Raw genomic sequence first — 19743 nt, 5'->3', positions numbered from 1 at the left:
TGCAGGTGGAGGAAAAAGGGCAAAGATGCTCAGGAGAAGGGAATAAGGTGAAGAGGCAGAAGAAGAGGCAGGGAGCTGATTGGACTAACGATGCTGATGCAGGACAGGTGTGACAGAAAACAGGCATGAAACAGACAAAAGCAGGAAGTAACACAAGACGCACAAGGAGACAAACTGCAAAATAAATCAGGAAACAGAGTGACCATGATAAATACATGGAACAAGGAAAAAAACAAACTGTTTTATTTTTTGTTATTGTCTACCATTTTTTATTTTTGTAAAGAACTTCATAACTTTGTTTGAAAAGTGCTATAGAAATATAAAAAATATTATAAATACCACTATTGTTGTTGTTGTTGTTGTTGTTGTTGTTATGCATTTATTATATGTTATCTACCGTCATCTTCCTGCCACTAAGTCAATTATGTATTCATCTGTGTGACTATTTATGCTGGTTAAGAGTTCATCTTTCTTAACAAACAGAGGGAAATGACTGTGTATATGCAAAAAGGATGGTTATACAGAAAAGTAAGCAATGAAAAAAGATTTTATATGCTAAAAACAACAAAAAACACAAATGAACAGTTTTGTAAATTAAGTTATAACACATAAATCATGTATAACACATTACATTTGTAACAGTGCAAACTAGTGGAACAGTAAGCAAAACCAATGAACAAGATATCAAAGCTTCTTTTTTACTGGACCGATGAGCAAAGTGAAGGTTAGTCAAAAGGTACAGTACTTCCACTATTCTCGCTCTGGAGGTAGACTTCAAGGTCTGAGTAATGTTTAAGAAGTGAGAAACGTTCACCTGCTCCCTCCAAGTCTCTCATTCAAGTATTGACAACTAATGTAAACCAATTTCTTATCATCTAGACTAAAAAAAACACTAAATGTTTTCACAGTGCACATTTTTCCATGATGATTAGCACAAGGACAGCCCTGGGATCATTAACCATATATAAGGTATTTAAGGTTAATCTGCTGCTGCTCTCATTGAACCTGACTCTGGAAAGCAGCATCATCTGGTTGCCTGAAACGCATTGTAAGTAACATAATGCCTATAGCGGGATGTCTGGCTGTTAGCTCATCAATAATGGAGAATCCATGCATGTTCAAGGCGAGGCCTAGATTGTCTTACCACTCTGCTGCTTCGTCACACATGCGAGCACACCTGACGTTAACTAACCAAGAGGCTTTGATGAACTCTGTGCTTCTGTGCCTTCGTGGTTGAACGGATGATTGGTGCGCGGTGACCTCGTCCTCTTTATATCAAAGCAAAAAAAACAATGAACTTACACAACCGCACGTACACACACAATACTGACACACATATAAAACAGTTCTGATTTGTGCTGCTTTGAATTAAAAATGGGGTGATGGAGGATGAATGTTATCACAATGGTGATGAAGGAGGCTGTCAGGATGCCTTGGCGATGATGAGGATGCTCATGAGGAACACCATAATGAAGAAGATCCACATGAAAAACCTATCCATCACCTTGGCGACTTTCTTCCACTCGGCCGCCTTGACGCAAGTAGCTCTCTGCTCACGGAAACAGTTGGCGATGTACTGGATGTTCTTTACCACCTGAGGAAGAGAAGGATAGACGAACCAAAGCAAGCACTTAAAGAAACTTTAGAAGAAGACGAGTAATCAGATAAGTGGGTAAAGTGAGTCGATGCCGCGGTGATGCACCTGTTTATGTTGGAGGCAGGGGCAGCAGCAGGGGCACGCTGGGACTTGAAGTTTCTCCGTGGGATAGAGGAGCTGCTCCTTCAGCCCTCCGTTCAGGTGCTGGAGATTTTGCGGATGAAGAGGGGCCTGGTAGTCCAGTTCGTCCCTCCTGATGTGGTGGTAGTGCTTTGTGGTCTCCCGCTTCCCCTCTCCCCTCTCCAGTCTGGAAACGTGGTTGTTATGGTTGTTGTAATGGTGGTGGCTTTTGTTGGCGTTGCCGTTAACCTGGCTTTTGTGATGCCTGCTGTGGTGATGCATGCTGTGGCCATTGCTGTACTTGTACGGGTCGCTGTCATGATGGTACTGGTTGAAATGGTCGTCGTGGTAGCCGCCGGTATCATTCATGGGTTCCTCGGGGTACAGCGGGGTCCTCTCGCTCTCCGGCGTGGTGCAGTTCTCTCCCACCTCGTAGACAAAGAAGATTTTGGACATGTAGTCTATGATGAGCACCTTGGCCCAGTGAGGGACTGGTTTAGCCTCCGCACCACAGAAGTGAATGTTCATGATGAAGATGGTGAGAGACGTGGAGGCTGTGATCATAGTCATTGTGGCTATGTAGTACTTTCCTGGAGGAGAGGACAGAGGATAGGACAGGTTTATGAAGGAGAAGGACAACACGCACATAGCTGCTCTAATAGCTAGACTATGAGGTTGAACATTCGCACACAACTTCCTCACTTCATCAGCAGTGATCCAGAAAGACGTGCCATGGAAATATGTTGTCCCAGATACATCTTTATACATAGATATATCAACCTATTTAACAGCCAGTTTAGTCCTCGCATTGCATAACTGAATTTTATATGGAAGCTCATTACTGCCAGAAAGAGATGATTTATTAAAAGATATGCATGATAAAATTGGGGGGAAAAAATAATTCAAATTTATGAGATTCTAAAGCCTTTAAACACAGAGCACATGTCAATATATTTTTTTAGAGTATTAGTTAGTTAGTTAGTATTTTATGAGCTGCTATAGATGTTTGTATTTTTATAAACCACAACTTTTCACCAGTTTTTATTCTTTTATTCTATCCTATGGAGAGGGGAATCTATAGTTTAAATACTTCAATAATGAAGCAAAACTGCATGCAGAGAGAATAATTCAAACCTATGTAGGGCATGCTCTCTGCAGGAGGCATGCTCTCAGCCACCAGCAGCTGGAACACAGTGAGCGCCAGCAGCACTGTGACCCCAAGGGAAACCTTCTCCCCAGAGTCTGCCGGCAGGTAGAAGCCCAGCGGCGCAAGGAACGAGATGAGGAAGCAGGGCAGGAGCAGGTTGAAGATGTAGAAAGAGGAGCGGCGCTTCAGGAGCAGGGTGTAGGTGATTTCAGTGTAAGGGTCGGAGCAGCAGCCATACATCATGACGTTTCTAACTGCCGGCATGCCGTGACACTCCCATTCCACATTCTCCACAAAGTCAGACAGATCACCACTGTCCATCCCCAAACTGATGTCCACCTGATGTACAGGACACACATCAGCACACATGAAAACATTAGGGTTAGTAGATGACCCATACCCATACACATTGGACCTACTGTATGAACTACTCAGAGTTTCACTGGAGAAGCAACATGAAAACCAACACATATACTTAAGATGCAAACTGCACAAAAAAACCTCTGTCACCTTCCCAGGTAGCAATTTTTGGTTTTAAAAATGTTCTGAGAATGGTACAATGCAATGTTTTAGTGATGTTTTAAGCGGAAAGTTTTCTTTTAGTTCCCAGAATGTTCTTCTCAAGCTAGGGTAATGTTAAAACATTTTTTGGGTTTTTTTTGTTAACTTGTCACATTACAGGAACGTTTCATAAAAAATGTTGTGTAATCTCAGGCCTCAATAACATCTTGAAAACATGTTCTGTATGTTGCTTTGAAAACATTCTTCCTTTGTTCTTATGAAACATTGTGAGAACAGTTTATAAAAGAACATTCTCTGATCTGTCACCGCTCAACATCATCAAAACATCCTCAGAATGCTGCATTTATAATGTTACGTCTTAATCAGCATTTAACCTTACAGAACATTATTTGAATTGATAAACATCCTTAAAATGTTCTTTGAACATTAGATCAAAATGTATTATTTAAAACATTTTTACAACTTGTAGGTAACATTAGCCAGTGTTGTGGGAAGGTTCCCTGCTAGCTGGGTTATTTGACTTTTTGCACCTTAAAACGTCAGTTCATCCAAATCATAAAAGAATAAGACGGCATAAGAGTCATCAGTAATAACACTATTGAACTCTGAAACTTAAACTTGTCCTAAAAAAGACGGTTGTTAACAAGTGGCTAAATGACATTACAGAGCTTCATCACGCCAAACACAGTTCCACAGCCTCGTTGTGGTGTCGATGTTAAAGTCATGTAACCGTGGTGTAGTTTGTTTAAAACATAACATTATCTTTTTATTTCTTGCATTTACACGTCATTAGTCATAAAAGTGGTGTTAATTTGCAAATTTTATCTCAAATGTGCAAGTATCATAAACTCTTGTTTGCCACAGAGCTTATTTTTTGCAATAATCCAAAATCCTACTACCCTCTTGACAAGGAAAACAGGGTAACTTTGACTTTTGAGTCGGCCTACAAAAAAAAAAAAAACATCATCCATGCAGCACTCTAAATAATTTAACATGAGTTGTGTTTGTGTCCACCTGATTAATGTAAGTCCAATATTCACTATCTTTTTACTCTGTTTTTGATCTTCACCAACTCCCTCCACTCCACTTTAAACGCTCAATGCTTCACCACCAAGTCCTTCCAGGACTGTCATGGTCTGCCACGTCCTGATTCCATTAGACTTGTGAAGACTGGACTAACACTACGTTCAAACTGCAGGTCCAAGTGGCACAAATCACATGGAAAATGATCTTTTCAAATCAAATTCAGGCCACTCTCATGTGTGGTTCTAAATCAGATACAGATCTGAGTTTTTGAAATGGGACCTCAGTCTGAACAGCCATGTGAATTGTATCGGAATTTATTGTTACGTTTATGTCACTCTGGATTGACATCCTACTATAACATGAAGAAAACTCTGTCTGTCCGTCTGTCTGCATCCGTTTTTCTCCTCAATGGGTTGCCCAGTCAATTTTAAACTGCACATGGGCATTTAGAATTGCCTTAGGTACAGTAGAGACTGAAAAAGCACTTTGTCTCATTCATCCACTTCCTGTGCCTTCTTTGTATAAAAATCCTTCATAAGTAACGCTGCCTTGCTTCTTCTTCTGCCTGTGGAGTTAATTAGTGAAAACACAAACAGCGCCACTGTGCCTTTGCAACCCCCACTGTGGTCACAGGTGGAACTGCAGCTTGAATGACAGAAATTATGCTATTTTTATCATTCTGTTACAGCACTTAAAAACCTATATTGTTACAAAGCATTGCTTCAACATTTGCCTTGTGCCTTCCACTGCACAATAACTTAAAAATTAAACTCTACACAGGCCCATCAGTGGCGTCCATGTTTATTATGGACTCCTCCTTGTTTACTTCCGTATACATAGCATGCTGTGTGTGATGTTTTGTTGTTCCTCTGGGCATGTGGGCCACATCAGGGCCATGACCAGTTCACACTGGAGTCTGATACTTGTTACATTTTAAACGATAATGTGAACAGCTACATTAAAAAATCAGATCTAGAAAATAATCCGAATTGAGCACCAAGGATTGCAGTGTGAACATAGTGTAAGTCTCTGCTCAAGACTCATTTATGTTGCTTTTATTTGTGAATCTGTCTTTGTCGTAACTTGGTCAGCTTATTAAGAAGACTGTGTTTTCTTGGCTTTGAGTTTCAGTTCGCTGTTTTTCTCCTCCTGTGTTCCTGTGCTTCCCCTCATTGACCCATCTACACAGTTGTCCTGCATCCATGGATGTATTATCAGGAAGCCTGCATCAGACTCGTTTGTCTTTCCTGCTTCTCAGTTTCTCCTAGCCAATCAGCTCCCTGCCTGTTCTTCTGCCTCATCACCTCAGGGGCTGTTTACACAGCAATTGTTCTTGCATCAAATGTTAAACTTTTGTTACGGTTTGGCCTTTCATTCACACGACAACAGCATTTTGGGGGCCTGAAAACACAAACTTTTTAAAACCAGGTCCCAAACTACAATTTTTTGAAGACGCAACCCCTTCTGTCACCATGTAAACTGGCAATGCATGGAGAATGGTGATGTCACGTCCACACTTATACGCGTGGTCTTCTTCTATGTTGTGTCATTACAAAGTTACAATACCACCTACTGGCCCGGCATGCATACTACTGCGATTTCAGTTGTTTTTTTGTACATGAGGATCCTTTTCACAGTGTTATCATACAAACGCACATTTTTTGAAAAATGCAAAGAAAAGACTTTTCCGTTTTTTGTAGAGCCATTCTTATCTTATATGGTCTTATTCCCCTCACCTGAGCGTTTCTGCCCTTTCTCTCCACCTGCACTTCATCCCCTCATCAGTCTAGCTTGTATTCATGTCCTGATTTTAAGTTCAGTGTTTCTTGGATCCTTGATTTGTTCATGTGATGTTCTGTTGCTGTTCCTTTGGATTAAAGAGTGATTATTTCGAGTTCCTGTTGCCAGTTTTACATGACAGAATGTTGCAATATTAATTTTGCAATGAAATTGCAGGTTAATAAATATCTGCAAAATCAGTTGCTCCACTGTCTCAGATTCAGTGCCTATCATTATGAGCATTCAGTGTTTCCAATCAAATTGGAGTCTATTTGTAATGGTAGGGGTGGTTGTGGGTGGATTGGGGACTGTTGTTGCCATTTCAAGCAGCGCTAAATGACTGTCTCTGTGAGCCGCTCTCTTCCTTCTCTCCCTGCCCAGTTAGCATGAGCTAACACAGCAGCAGCTGACATCCAACACTAATCCGTTAAACGGGCCCAACAATGTCACAACAAAACAGAAAAGGCTCAACTCAGTCATTAAACCCTTTAATAATCATGGGGTAACATTAGCTGTGTGATGCTAACAGTGAGCCCAGTCACTGTGTGTGAGACTGTCCACGGCACACACAGCTCTGCAATTAAATGAGATTCTAGTCATTTTTAATCCAGAAGTCATTGGGATTGGCTGAATTAGTATTAATAGTTGTGATCACATGGTGAAGGGACTGACTAGCTGGTCTCTAACTGTGTCTGTTAGCTGTTCAGTGCTGAGCAGCTTGTGTACAGAGGGTTCATAGTGTTTCTGCTGAAAACAGCTAGCTGCTTCGACCACGCATCAAAGCAGTTAGCAGCTTCGACCCACCACCCACCCATCAACGCTCTAAGATGGGTGAGACTGAACCAAATCAGTAAAGTTGTGGCCACTAAACACTAAGCTGGAACTCACCATAAAGCTCCATAAAACTGAGAGGAGCTGCAGATTCAGGTGATATTTCTTTTGTGGGTTCATGGATACAAGCGAGCCCTTTCACATTTCACTTTTACTGGACTGCAGAGATGTAGTCTGTGCTGAAAACAGGGTGTGCGTAGTTAATAAAAATGATTTGGTGTTGTTCATAGCTGTGAAACCTTTGGAATTCAATTCAGACTGACCCAATTAGCCCTTGCAACCTGGTTTGTTGGAGGAAACTAGGAGGAAAAGTCAATGAGCAACTTGACAAGAAATGTTCCACAAATTGCAAGTACTTAGTAAAATGTGTGTGTTGTGTGCTGAACTTTTCTTTTCTTTTCATATATTTTATTTTATTTATTTATTTTTACAAATTTCCAGCTAATTTTTGGGCCATGCCTTGTTCAGTTGCCCATCGTTTTCTACCCATGTTTTGAAAACCCATGTTGAAAGAAGACAAAAACATTTGATCATGTTTTGAAGGGTTAAACAAAATCTAAATGTTTTGGAAGCCATGTTTGACAGAATATCAGGGTGAAGGCAGAATATCAACTCTAAGAATGTTCCTTTCAGGATCAGTCATGATCAAGGCTTTAATCATCTACCGCCGTCTAAATAAAAGACAGCCTTTAACCTGGAATATGAACTGATTCAAACAAGATAGAAGGTGTAATCTCCGTCTTATTAACCCCGTCACCAGCATGCTCACACGAACCTGGTTGCCGTTGTAGGTCCAGGAGCCAAAGGTGAGGTTGCACTGCTGCCAGTCGAAGGGGAAGTAGGAAACGTCCACCACACATGTGCTCTTTGTGATGGCTGGAGAGTCCCAGATGATCTCTCCGTTATATCGCAGCTTCACATTAGTGCTGGATGCATCTGCAGGCTCATCATCTGCTCTACTCACACATACAGAGGAAAGCACACATCACTCACATTTCACACACAACTGCATTAAAGGTGCCCTGTGAACGGTCTCTTGTTACTGACTTGTTGTAGAGGACGATGTCCGGCTTCCAAACCAGGTCGCTCGGGATGTTGATCATCTCCAGGTTGTCATAGTCTTCCTTGTCCCACTTCAGGTAGGCGTCATGCCAGGCCTGTCTGATCCACAGGTACGTGGTGAGCACCTGGTTCCTCTCATCCTACACACACAAAAAACACAAGAGGAACCTATTATGCTTTTCCCTATTTTCTGTCATATACGTATATATATAACAGATTTGTGCAAAACGTAAGCAATATTTTCGAAATGTCGATAAAACACAATTATAAGATGACTGCATTTCCACTGAGTTATTTTCTGTCACTTCTCCTCTCTTGATTACATTCCAAGAAGCATGCTGATGGATGGTCAAAACATTAGCAGCTTTATTGCTATTGCAGCCACCACACTAGCCGTCATTATTTCCATACAAAGGCGATGTAGGTGTGTAATGAGAGCAATAAAGAAAGGCAAGCGCCCTATACGTGGGAGCAGCCACGTATGAGGCATTTCTGGGAGGTGATAGTCCAAGATTTCGTGGAGGAATTGTGGATTCAAAACTTCCTGATGATCCGCTCAACTTTTGAAGAGTTATGCGATGCAATAACAGCTCTTGCAGCACCTGCTGCATCATGCCCGAGGGAGCCAGCTCCTACTGACAAGCACATTAATAGAATTTATCCTCTTAAAATCTGAAGCAGTCACAGGTAAGCCCAGCATTAAGTTTCATGTTGTCAGGCAAAGAATTCTTTAAAGCTACAGAGGTTTCAAAGAAGCACACCTGGAGTATTTGTGTGTGTGTATATATACACACACACAAATACTCCAGGTGTGCTTCTTTGAAACCTCTGTAGCTTTAAAGAATTCTTTGCCTGACAACATGAAACTTAATGCTGGGCTTACCTGTGACTGCTTCAGATTTTAAGAGGATAAATTCTATTAATGTGCTTGTCAGTAGGAGCTGGCTCCCTCGGGCATGATGCAGCAGGTGCTGCAAGAGCTGTTATTGCATCGCATAACTCTTCAAAAGTTGAGCGGATCATCAGGAAGTTTTGAATCCACAATTCCTCCACGAAATCTTGGACTATCACCTCCCAGAAATGCCTCATACGTGGCTGCTCCCACGTATAGGGCGCTTGCCTTTCTTTATTGCTCTCATTACACACCTACATCGCCTTTGTATGGAAATAATGACGGCTAGTGTGGTGGCTGCAATAGCAATAAAGCTGCTAATGTTTTGACCATCCATCAGCATGCTTCTTGGAATGTAATCAAGAGAGGAGAAGTGACAGAAAATAACTCAGTGGAAATGCAGTCATCTTATAATTGTGTTTTATCGACATTTCGAAAATATTGCTTACGTTTTGCACAAATCTGTTATATATATACGTATATGACAGAAAATAGGGAAAAGCATAATAGGTTCCTCTTGTGTTTTTTGTGTGTGTAGGATGAGAGGAACCAGGTGCTCACCACGTACCTGTGGATCAGACAGGCCTGGCATGACGCCTACCTGAAGTGGGACAAGGAAGACTATGACAACCTGGAGATGATCAACATCCCGAGCGACCTGGTTTGGAAGCCGGACATCGTCCTCTACAACAAGTCAGTAACAAGAGACCGTTCACAGGGCACCTTTAATGCAGTTGTGTGTGAAATGTGAGTGATGTGTGCTTTCCTCTGTATGTGTGAGTAGAGCAGATGATGAGCCTGCAGATGCATCCAGCACTAATGTGAAGCTGCGATATAACGGAGAGATCATCTGGGACTCTCCAGCCATCACAAAGAGCACATGTGTGGTGGACGTTTCCTACTTCCCCTTCGACTGGCAGCAGTGCAACCTCACCTTTGGCTCCTGGACCTACAACGGCAACCAGGTTCGTGTGAGCATGCTGGTGACGGGGTTAATAAGACGGAGATTACACCTTCTATCTTGTTTGAATCAGTTCATATTCCAGGTTAAAGGCTGTCTTTTATTTAGACGGCGGTAGATGATTAAAGCCTTGATCATGACTGATCCTGAAAGGAACATTCTTAGAGTTGATATTCTGCCTTCACCCTGATATTCTGTCAAACATGGCTTCCAAAACATTTAGATTTTGTTTAACCCTTCAAAACATGATCAAATGTTTTTGTCTTCTTTCAACATGGGTTTTCAAAACATGGGTAGAAAACGATGGGCAACTGAACAAGGCATGGCCCAAAAATTAGCTGGAAATTTGTAAAAATAAATAAATAAAATAAAATATATGAAAAGAAAAGAAAAGTTCAGCACACAACACACACATTTTACTAAGTACTTGCAATTTGTGGAACATTTCTTGTCAAGTTGCTCATTGACTTTTCCTCCTAGTTTCCTCCAACAAACCAGGTTGCAAGGGCTAATTGGGTCAGTCTGAATTGAATTCCAAAGGTTTCACAGCTATGAACAACACCAAATCATTTTTATTAACTACGCACACCCTGTTTTCAGCACAGACTACATCTCTGCAGTCCAGTAAAAGTGAAATGTGAAAGGGCTCGCTTGTATCCATGAACCCACAAAAGAAATATCACCTGAATCTGCAGCTCCTCTCAGTTTTATGGAGCTTTATGGTGAGTTCCAGCTTAGTGTTTAGTGGCCACAACTTTACTGATTTGGTTCAGTCTCACCCATCTTAGAGCGTTGATGGGTGGGTGGTGGGTCGAAGCTGCTAACTGCTTTGATGCGTGGTCGAAGCAGCTAGCTGTTTTCAGCAGAAACACTATGAACCCTCTGTACACAAGCTGCTCAGCACTGAACAGCTAACAGACACAGTTAGAGACCAGCTAGTCAGTCCCTTCACCATGTGATCACAACTATTAATACTAATTCAGCCAATCCCAATGACTTCTGGATTAAAAATGACTAGAATCTCATTTAATTGCAGAGCTGTGTGTGCCGTGGACAGTCTCACACACAGTGACTGGGCTCACTGTTAGCATCACACAGCTAATGTTACCCCATGATTATTAAAGGGTTTAATGACTGAGTTGAGCCTTTTCTGTTTTGTTGTGACATTGTTGGGCCCGTTTAACGGATTAGTGTTGGATGTCAGCTGCTGCTGTGTTAGCTCATGCTAACTGGGCAGGGAGAGAAGGAAGAGAGCGGCTCACAGAGACAGTCATTTAGCGCTGCTTGAAATGGCAACAACAGTCCCCAATCCACCCACAACCACCCCTACCATTACAAATAGACTCCAATTTGATTGGAAACACTGAATGCTCATAATGATAGGCACTGAATCTGAGACAGTGGAGCAACTGATTTTGCAGATATTTATTAACCTGCAATTTCATTGCAAAATTAATATTGCAACATTCTGTCATGTAAAACTGGCAACAGGAACTCGAAATAATCACTCTTTAATCCAAAGGAACAGCAACAGAACATCACATGAACAAATCAAGGATCCAAGAAACACTGAACTTAAAATCAGGACATGAATACAAGCTAGACTGATGAGGGGATGAAGTGCAGGTGGAGAGAAAGGGCAGAAACGCTCAGGTGAGGGGAATAAGACCATATAAGATAAGAATGGCTCTACAAAAAACGGAAAAGTCTTTTCTTTGCATTTTTCAAAAAATGTGCGTTTGTATGATAACACTGTGAAAAGGATCCTCATGTACAAAAAAACAACTGAAATCGCAGTAGTATGCATGCCGGGCCAGTAGGTGGTATTGTAACTTTGTAATGACACAACATAGAAGAAGACCACGCGTATAAGTGTGGACGTGACATCACCATTCTCCATGCATTGCCAGTTTACATGGTGACAGAAGGGGTTGCGTCTTCAAAAAATTGTAGTTTGGGACCTGGTTTTAAAAAGTTTGTGTTTTCAGGCCCCCAAAATGCTGTTGTCGTGTGAATGAAAGGCCAAACCGTAACAAAAGTTTAACATTTGATGCAAGAACAATTGCTGTGTAAACAGCCCCTGAGGTGATGAGGCAGAAGAACAGGCAGGGAGCTGATTGGCTAGGAGAAACTGAGAAGCAGGAAAGACAAACGAGTCTGATGCAGGCTTCCTGATAATACATCCATGGATGCAGGACAACTGTGTAGATGGGTCAATGAGGGGAAGCACAGGAACACAGGAGGAGAAAAACAGCGAACTGAAACTCAAAGCCAAGAAAACACAGTCTTCTTAATAAGCTGACCAAGTTACGACAAAGACAGATTCACAAATAAAAGCAACATAAATGAGTCTTGAGCAGAGACTTACACTATGTTCACACTGCAATCCTTGGTGCTCAATTCGGATTATTTTCTAGATCTGATTTTTTAATGTAGCTGTTCACATTATCGTTTAAAATGTAACAAGTATCAGACTCCAGTGTGAACTGGTCATGGCCCTGATGTGGCCCACATGCCCAGAGGAACAACAAAACATCACACACAGCATGCTATGTATACGGAAGTAAACAAGGAGGAGTCCATAATAAACATGGACGCCACTGATGGGCCTGTGTAGAGTTTAATTTTTAAGTTATTGTGCAGTGGAAGGCACAAGGCAAATGTTGAAGCAATGCTTTGTAACAATATAGGTTTTTAAGTGCTGTAACAGAATGATAAAAATAGCATAATTTCTGTCATTCAAGCTGCAGTTCCACCTGTGACCACAGTGGGGGTTGCAAAGGCACAGTGGCGCTGTTTGTGTTTTCACTAATTAACTCCACAGGCAGAAGAAGAAGCAAGGCAGCGTTACTTATGAAGGATTTTTATACAAAGAAGGCACAGGAAGTGGATGAATGAGACAAAGTGCTTTTTCAGTCTCTACTGTACCTAAGGCAATTCTAAATGCCCATGTGCAGTTTAAAATTGACTGGGCAACCCATTGAGGAGAAAAACGGATGCAGACAGACGGACAGACAGAGTTTTCTTCATGTTATAGTAGGATGTCAATCCAGAGTGACATAAACGTAACAATAAATTCCGATACAATTCACATGGCTGTTCAGACTGAGGTCCCATTTCAAAAACTCAGATCTGTATCTGATTTAGAACCACACATGAGAGTGGCCTGAATTTGATTTGAAAAGATCATTTTCCATGTGATTTGTGCCACTTGGACCTGCAGTTTGAACGTAGTGTTAGTCCAGTCTTCACAAGTCTAATGGAATCAGGACGTGGCAGACCATGACAGTCCTGGAAGGACTTGGTGGTGAAGCATTGAGCGTTTAAAGTGGAGTGGAGGGAGTTGGTGAAGATCAAAAACAGAGTAAAAAGATAGTGAATATTGGACTTACATTAATCAGGTGGACACAAACACAACTCATGTTAAATTATTTAGAGTGCTGCATGGATGATGTTTTTTTTTTTTTTGTAGGCCGACTCAAAAGTCAAAGTTACCCTGTTTTCCTTGTCAAGAGGGTAGTAGGATTTTGGATTATTGCAAAAAATAAGCTCTGTGGCAAACAAGAGTTTATGATACTTGCACATTTGAGATAAAATTTGCAAATTAACACCACTTTTATGACTAATGACGTGTAAATGCAAGAAATAAAAAGATAATGTTATGTTTTAAACAAACTACACCACGGTTACATGACTTTAACATCGACACCACAACGAGGCTGTGGAACTGTGTTTGGCGTGATGAAGCTCTGTAATGTCATTTAGCCACTTGTTAACAACCGTCTTTTTTAGGACAAGTTTAAGTTTCAGAGTTCAATAGTGTTATTACTGATGACTCTTATGCCGTCTTATTCTTTTATGATTTGGATGAACTGACGTTTTAAGGTGCAAAAAGTCAAATAACCCAGCTAGCAGGGAACCTTCCCACAACACTGGCTAATGTTACCTACAAGTTGTAAAAATGTTTTAAATAATACATTTTGATCTAATGTTCAAAGAACATTTTAAGGATGTTTATCAATTCAAATAATGTTCTGTAAGGTTAAATGCTGATTAAGACGTAACATTATAAATGCAGCATTCTGAGGATGTTTTGATGATGTTGAGCGGTGACAGATCAGAGAATGTTCTTTTATAAACTGTTCTCACAATGTTTCATAAGAACAAAGGAAGAATGTTTTCAAAGCAACATACAGAACATGTTTTCAAGATGTTATTGAGGCCTGAGATTACACAACATTTTTTATGAAACGTTCCTGTAATGTGACAAGTTAACAAAAAAAACCCAAAAAATGTTTTAACATTACCCTAGCTTGAGAAGAACATTCTGGGAACTAAAAGAAAACTTTCCGCTTAAAACATCACTAAAACATTGCATTGTACCATTCTCAGAACATTTTTAAAACCAAAAATTGCTACCTGGGAAGGTGACAGAGGTTTTTTTGTGCAGTTTGCATCTTAAGTATATGTGTTGGTTTTCATGTTGCTTCTCCAGTGAAACTCTGAGTAGTTCATACAGTAGGTCCAATGTGTATGGGTATGGGTCATCTACTAACCCTAATGTTTTCATGTGTGCTGATGTGTGTCCTGTACATCAGGTGGACATCAGTTTGGGGATGGACAGTGGTGATCTGTCTGACTTTGTGGAGAATGTGGAATGGGAGTGTCACGGCATGCCGGCAGTTAGAAACGTCATGATGTATGGCTGCTGCTCCGACCCTTACACTGAAATCACCTACACCCTGCTCCTGAAGCGCCGCTCCTCTTTCTACATCTTCAACCTGCTCCTGCCCTGCTTCCTCATCTCGTTCCTTGCGCCGCTGGGCTTCTACCTGCCGGCAGACTCTGGGGAGAAGGTTTCCCTTGGGGTCACAGTGCTGCTGGCGCTCACTGTGTTCCAGCTGCTGGTGGCTGAGAGCATGCCTCCTGCAGAGAGCATGCCCTACATAGGTTTGAATTATTCTCTCTGCATGCAGTTTTGCTTCATTATTGAAGTATTTAAACTATAGATTCCCCTCTCCATAGGATAGAATAAAAGAATAAAAACTGGTGAAAAGTTGTGGTTTATAAAAATACAAACATCTATAGCAGCTCATAAAATACTAACTAACTAACTAATACTCTAAAAAAATATATTGACATGTGCTCTGTGTTTAAAGGCTTTAGAATCTCATAAATTTGAATTATTTTTTCCCCCCAATTTTATCATGCATATCTTTTAATAAATCATCTCTTTCTGGCAGTAATGAGCTTCCATATAAAATTCAGTTATGCAATGCGAGGACTAAACTGGCTGTTAAATAGGTTGATATATCTATGTATAAAGATGTATCTGGGACAACATATTTCCATGGCACGTCTTTCTGGATCACTGCTGATGAAGTGAGGAAGTTGTGTGCGAATGTTCAACCTCATAGTCTAGCTATTAGAGCAGCTATGTGCGTGTTGTCCTTCTCCTTCATAAACCTGTCCTATCCTCTGTCCTCTCCTCCAGGAAAGTACTACATAGCCACAATGACTATGATCACAGCCTCCACGTCTCTCACCATCTTCATCATGAACATTCACTTCTGTGGTGCGGAGGCTAAACCAGTCCCTCACTGGGCCAAGGTGCTCATCATAGACTACATGTCCAAAATCTTCTTTGTCTACGAGGTGGGAGAGAACTGCACCACGCCGGAGAGCGAGAGGACCCCGCTGTACCCCGAGGAACCCATGAATGATACCGGCGGCTACCACGACGACCATTTCAACCAGTACCATCATGACAGCGACCCGTACAAGTACAGCAATGGCCACAGCATGCATCACCACAGCAGGCATCACAAAAGCCAGGTTAACGGCAACGCCAACAAAAGCCACCACCATTACAACAACCATAACAACCACGTTTCCAGACTGGAGAGGGGAGAGGGGAAGCGGGAGACCACAAAGCACTACCACCACATCAGGAGGGACGAACTGGACTACCAGGCCCCTCTTCATCCGCAAAATCTCCAGCACCTGAACGGAGGGCTGAAGGAGCAGCTCCTCTATCCCACGGAGAAACTTCAAGTCCCAGCGTGCCCCTGCTGCTGCCCCTGCCTCCAACATAAACAGGTGCATCACCGCGGCATCGACTCACTTTACCCACTTATCTGATTACTCGTCTTCTTCTAAAGTTTCTTTAAGTGCTTGCTTTGGTTCGTCTATCCTTCTCTTCCTCAGGTGGTAAAGAACATCCAGTACATCGCCAACTGTTTCCGTGAGCAGAGAGCTACTTGCGTCAAGGCGGCCGAGTGGAAGAAAGTCGCCAAGGTGATGGATAGGTTTTTCATGTGGATCTTCTTCATTATGGTGTTCCTCATGAGCATCCTCATCATCGCCAAGGCATCCTGACAGCCTCCTTCATCACCATTGTGATAACATTCATCCTCCATCACCCCATTTTTAATTCAAAGCAGCACAAATCAGAACTGTTTTATATGTGTGTCAGTATTGTGTGTGTACGTGCGGTTGTGTAAGTTCATTGTTTTTTTTGCTTTGATATAAAGAGGACGAGGTCACCGCGCACCAATCATCCGTTCAACCACGAAGGCACAGAAGCACAGAGTTCATCAAAGCCTCTTGGTTAGTTAACGTCAGGTGTGCTCGCATGTGTGACGAAGCAGCAGAGTGGTAAGACAATCTAGGCCTCGCCTTGAACATGCATGGATTCTCCATTATTGATGAGCTAACAGCCAGACATCCCGCTATAGGCATTATGTTACTTACAATGCGTTTCAGGCAACCAGATGATGCTGCTTTCCAGAGTCAGGTTCAATGAGAGCAGCAGCAGATTAACCTTAAATACCTTATATATGGTTAATGATCCCAGGGCTGTCCTTGTGCTAATCATCATGGAAAAATGTGCACTGTGAAAACATTTAGTGTTTTTTTTAGTCTAGATGATAAGAAATTGGTTTACATTAGTTGTCAATACTTGAATGAGAGACTTGGAGGGAGCAGGTGAACGTTTCTCACTTCTTAAACATTACTCAGACCTTGAAGTCTACCTCCAGAGCGAGAATAGTGGAAGTACTGTACCTTTTGACTAACCTTCACTTTGCTCATCGGTCCAGTAAAAAAGAAGCTTTGATATCTTGTTCATTGGTTTTGCTTACTGTTCCACTAGTTTGCACTGTTACAAATGTAATGTGTTATACATGATTTATGTGTTATAACTTAATTTACAAAACTGTTCATTTGTGTTTTTTGTTGTTTTTAGCATATAAAATCTTTTTTCATTGCTTACTTTTCTGTATAACCATCCTTTTTGCATATACACAGTCATTTCCCTCTGTTTGTTAAGAAAGATGAACTCTTAACCAGCATAAATAGTCACACAGATGAATACATAATTGACTTAGTGGCAGGAAGATGACGGTAGATAACATATAATAAATGCATAACAACAACAACAACAACAACAACAACAATAGTGGTATTTATAATATTTTTTATATTTCTATAGCACTTTTCAAACAAAGTTATGAAGTTCTTTACAAAAATAAAAAATGGTAGACAATAACAAAAAATAAAACAGTTTGTTTTTTTCCTTGTTCCATGTATTTATCATGGTCACTCTGTTTCCTGATTTATTTTGCAGTTTGTCTCCTTGTGCGTCTTGTGTTACTTCCTGCTTTTGTCTGTTTCATGCCTGTTTTCTGTCACACCTGTCCTGCATCAGCATCGTTAGTCCAATCAGCTCCCTGCCTCTTCTTCTGCCTCTTCACCTTATTCCCTTCTCCTGAGCATCTTTGCCCTTTTTCCTCCACCTGCACTCAATCCCCTCATCGGTCTAAGTTTGTATTTAAGTCCTGCTTTTCTGTTCAGTCTTTATTGGATCCTTGATTTCTTCAAATGATGTTTAGTTACTGTCTCCTTGGATTTAAGAGTGATCTTTTGAGTTTCTGTTGCCTACCACCTCCTGCATTTGGGTCCACCTGATCTGCTTCTCATGACAGTGAAATATAAAAAGTTATATAACATAAATACAAGTACCTTAAGTATGTGTATTTAGTTAACCTTCCACCACTGCAACTGAGATGGGATTACGAGAATCAGCTGATTTACTGTTTTCTACACAGGTGTGACACATTACACACACACACACACACACACACACACAGTGGTTTAGTTTCTTTAGACATTCCCCCAGGAGCCTCTAGAGGGCAGAAATGATCACAGAGGACTCATTTAGTGAAAAGTGAATGAACTCCATGAATTTGAACATGTTAATACATTTATTTAGAAAGTGCCAAATGAACAGCTTAATAATATAAAAATACAGAAAATACAGAGAAACAACAAAGTATTTTCAGATTCTATAAATGGGCTGTAAGATGCAACAGTACAATATTAAAAAAAAGGTATAAGAACCGATTTTAAGGTTTATTTAGCAGAGATTGTACAAAGTCTGTTGGGGCCACTGCTTCTCCAAATCTTTACTTTACAAGTAAACCTCTGTCCAGTTTTGTGAGCCACAGACACAGAAAACGAGAAGGTAAATACGAGTATTAATGATGATAACCTAAATAAAACAAAAATGTTTAGTGCCTTAAATAGACAAATCATAATAGATAAACATTTTAGTGCTTGTATTGTGAGGTTTGTGATATAATTTCTAATTCACTTATAAATAACATCAGACAATTTTCAGAAATATAGCAGACTTGAGCAGAAGTTCATTCTAATATCTATGAATAGGTACTCTCATTTACAGACTGCAACTGCCTCCCTGGCTCACTGAATATCTTTCTGTAGGTGTTTTTTTTTTTTTTTTTTTTAATAGATTCAATTAATAAAGTAACAAAAGAGAATTATAATAATAGTATAACAATCATTTAAAATCCACTCTTAATATGAGTGCTCTTTTGTCTGTGGCCCCAAAGAATTGACACCAGACTGTGTGAAGCCACTGTGTTTGGTATTATTAAAGTCTATGGTCCGAGGTCTCAGCACCACATCATGACAGAAACATCACAAAGACTAACCTTCTGTTATTAAACAAATCCACACTGTGTTCAGGCTGCTGTATTAACTCAAAGTGTTGAGTATCTGGAAATGTATTGCTTACATTATGTATGTTATTTAATATGTTTTAGTTATGTAAGCGATAACGTTGGTCTTTTGGTCGACCCACCACTGCGGTGCAGACTTAAAAATTTCAACAACTATTGGAAATATTGCTATGAAATTTTGTCCACACTTTCATGTCAAGGAAGAATTGTAATATGTTTTGTGGGTCTTGGACAGCACCACCCTCAGGTCAAATTTTCAATTCGTCCAATACTTTGGTTTCTAGCCAAATCCTTGCAAAACAAATTACATTCCCATCAGCCTCAGCTGCACTTATACTCCTGCTAATTAGCAAATGTAGCATAATAACATGCTAAATTTAGATGGTAAACACTAAACATGCTTAAAGCCAGGCTTTTAGCGTTGTTATTGTTAACATGGTAGCATGCTGATGTTAGCGTTTAGCTCAATGCACTGATGTGCCTGAGAACATCCTCACAGAGCTGTTTGCATGGCTGTAGATATATATATATCTTCTGTCATCTGACAGTTTTTCTGGTCTGTGTGATAGAAGTTGGCCTATGGTTTATCAACCCAGTTGCCAGACTAAATGTTGACATTTTACATATCTGGAAAACATGTGTATGCAACAATTGTACATCATTTTGTAGCGGATGTGTTAAACTTAATGTTTCTTTATGTTTCAACGATGCTGTGGTTAACGTGTATATATGCTTAGGCACAAAAAATGGGTAGGTTATGGTCGA

At 40.7% G+C, this 19743-nt stretch overlaps 2 protein-coding genes across 2 annotated transcripts; one reads left to right on the top strand and one right to left on the bottom strand.

The window, feature by feature from the left end:
- Window positions 1-823: 823 nt before the first annotated feature.
- On the bottom strand, window positions 824-9223 carry LOC121939475 (neuronal acetylcholine receptor subunit alpha-9-I-like). The gene is made up of 6 exons (XM_042482493.1): window positions 9176-9223; window positions 8070-8224; window positions 7798-7978; window positions 2852-3203; window positions 1703-2307; window positions 824-1594 (listed from the first exon to the last, which is right to left on the bottom strand). The coding sequence occupies exons 1-6, from the start codon at window positions 9221-9223 to the stop codon at window positions 1424-1426; spliced, it is 1512 nt and encodes a 503-aa protein (XP_042338427.1). The 3' UTR covers window positions 824-1423.
- Window positions 9224-14601: 5378 nt separating this feature from the next.
- LOC121939478 (neuronal acetylcholine receptor subunit alpha-9-I-like) lies at window positions 14602-16915 on the top strand. Its single transcript, XM_042482496.1, has 3 exons — window positions 14602-14887; window positions 15432-16036; window positions 16145-16915. Exons 1-3 carry the CDS (start codon window positions 14611-14613, stop codon window positions 16313-16315), a joined length of 1053 nt encoding a protein of 350 aa, XP_042338430.1. The 5' UTR covers window positions 14602-14610; the 3' UTR covers window positions 16316-16915.
- The last annotated feature ends 2828 nt before the right edge of the window (window positions 16916-19743 follow it).

This window comes from Plectropomus leopardus, unplaced genomic scaffold, assembly GCF_008729295.1.
Source record: "Plectropomus leopardus isolate mb unplaced genomic scaffold, YSFRI_Pleo_2.0 unplaced_scaffold49, whole genome shotgun sequence".
Lineage (NCBI taxonomy): Eukaryota > Metazoa > Chordata > Actinopteri > Perciformes > Serranidae > Plectropomus > Plectropomus leopardus.
This window is presented reverse-complemented; position numbering and strand designations above follow the sequence as displayed.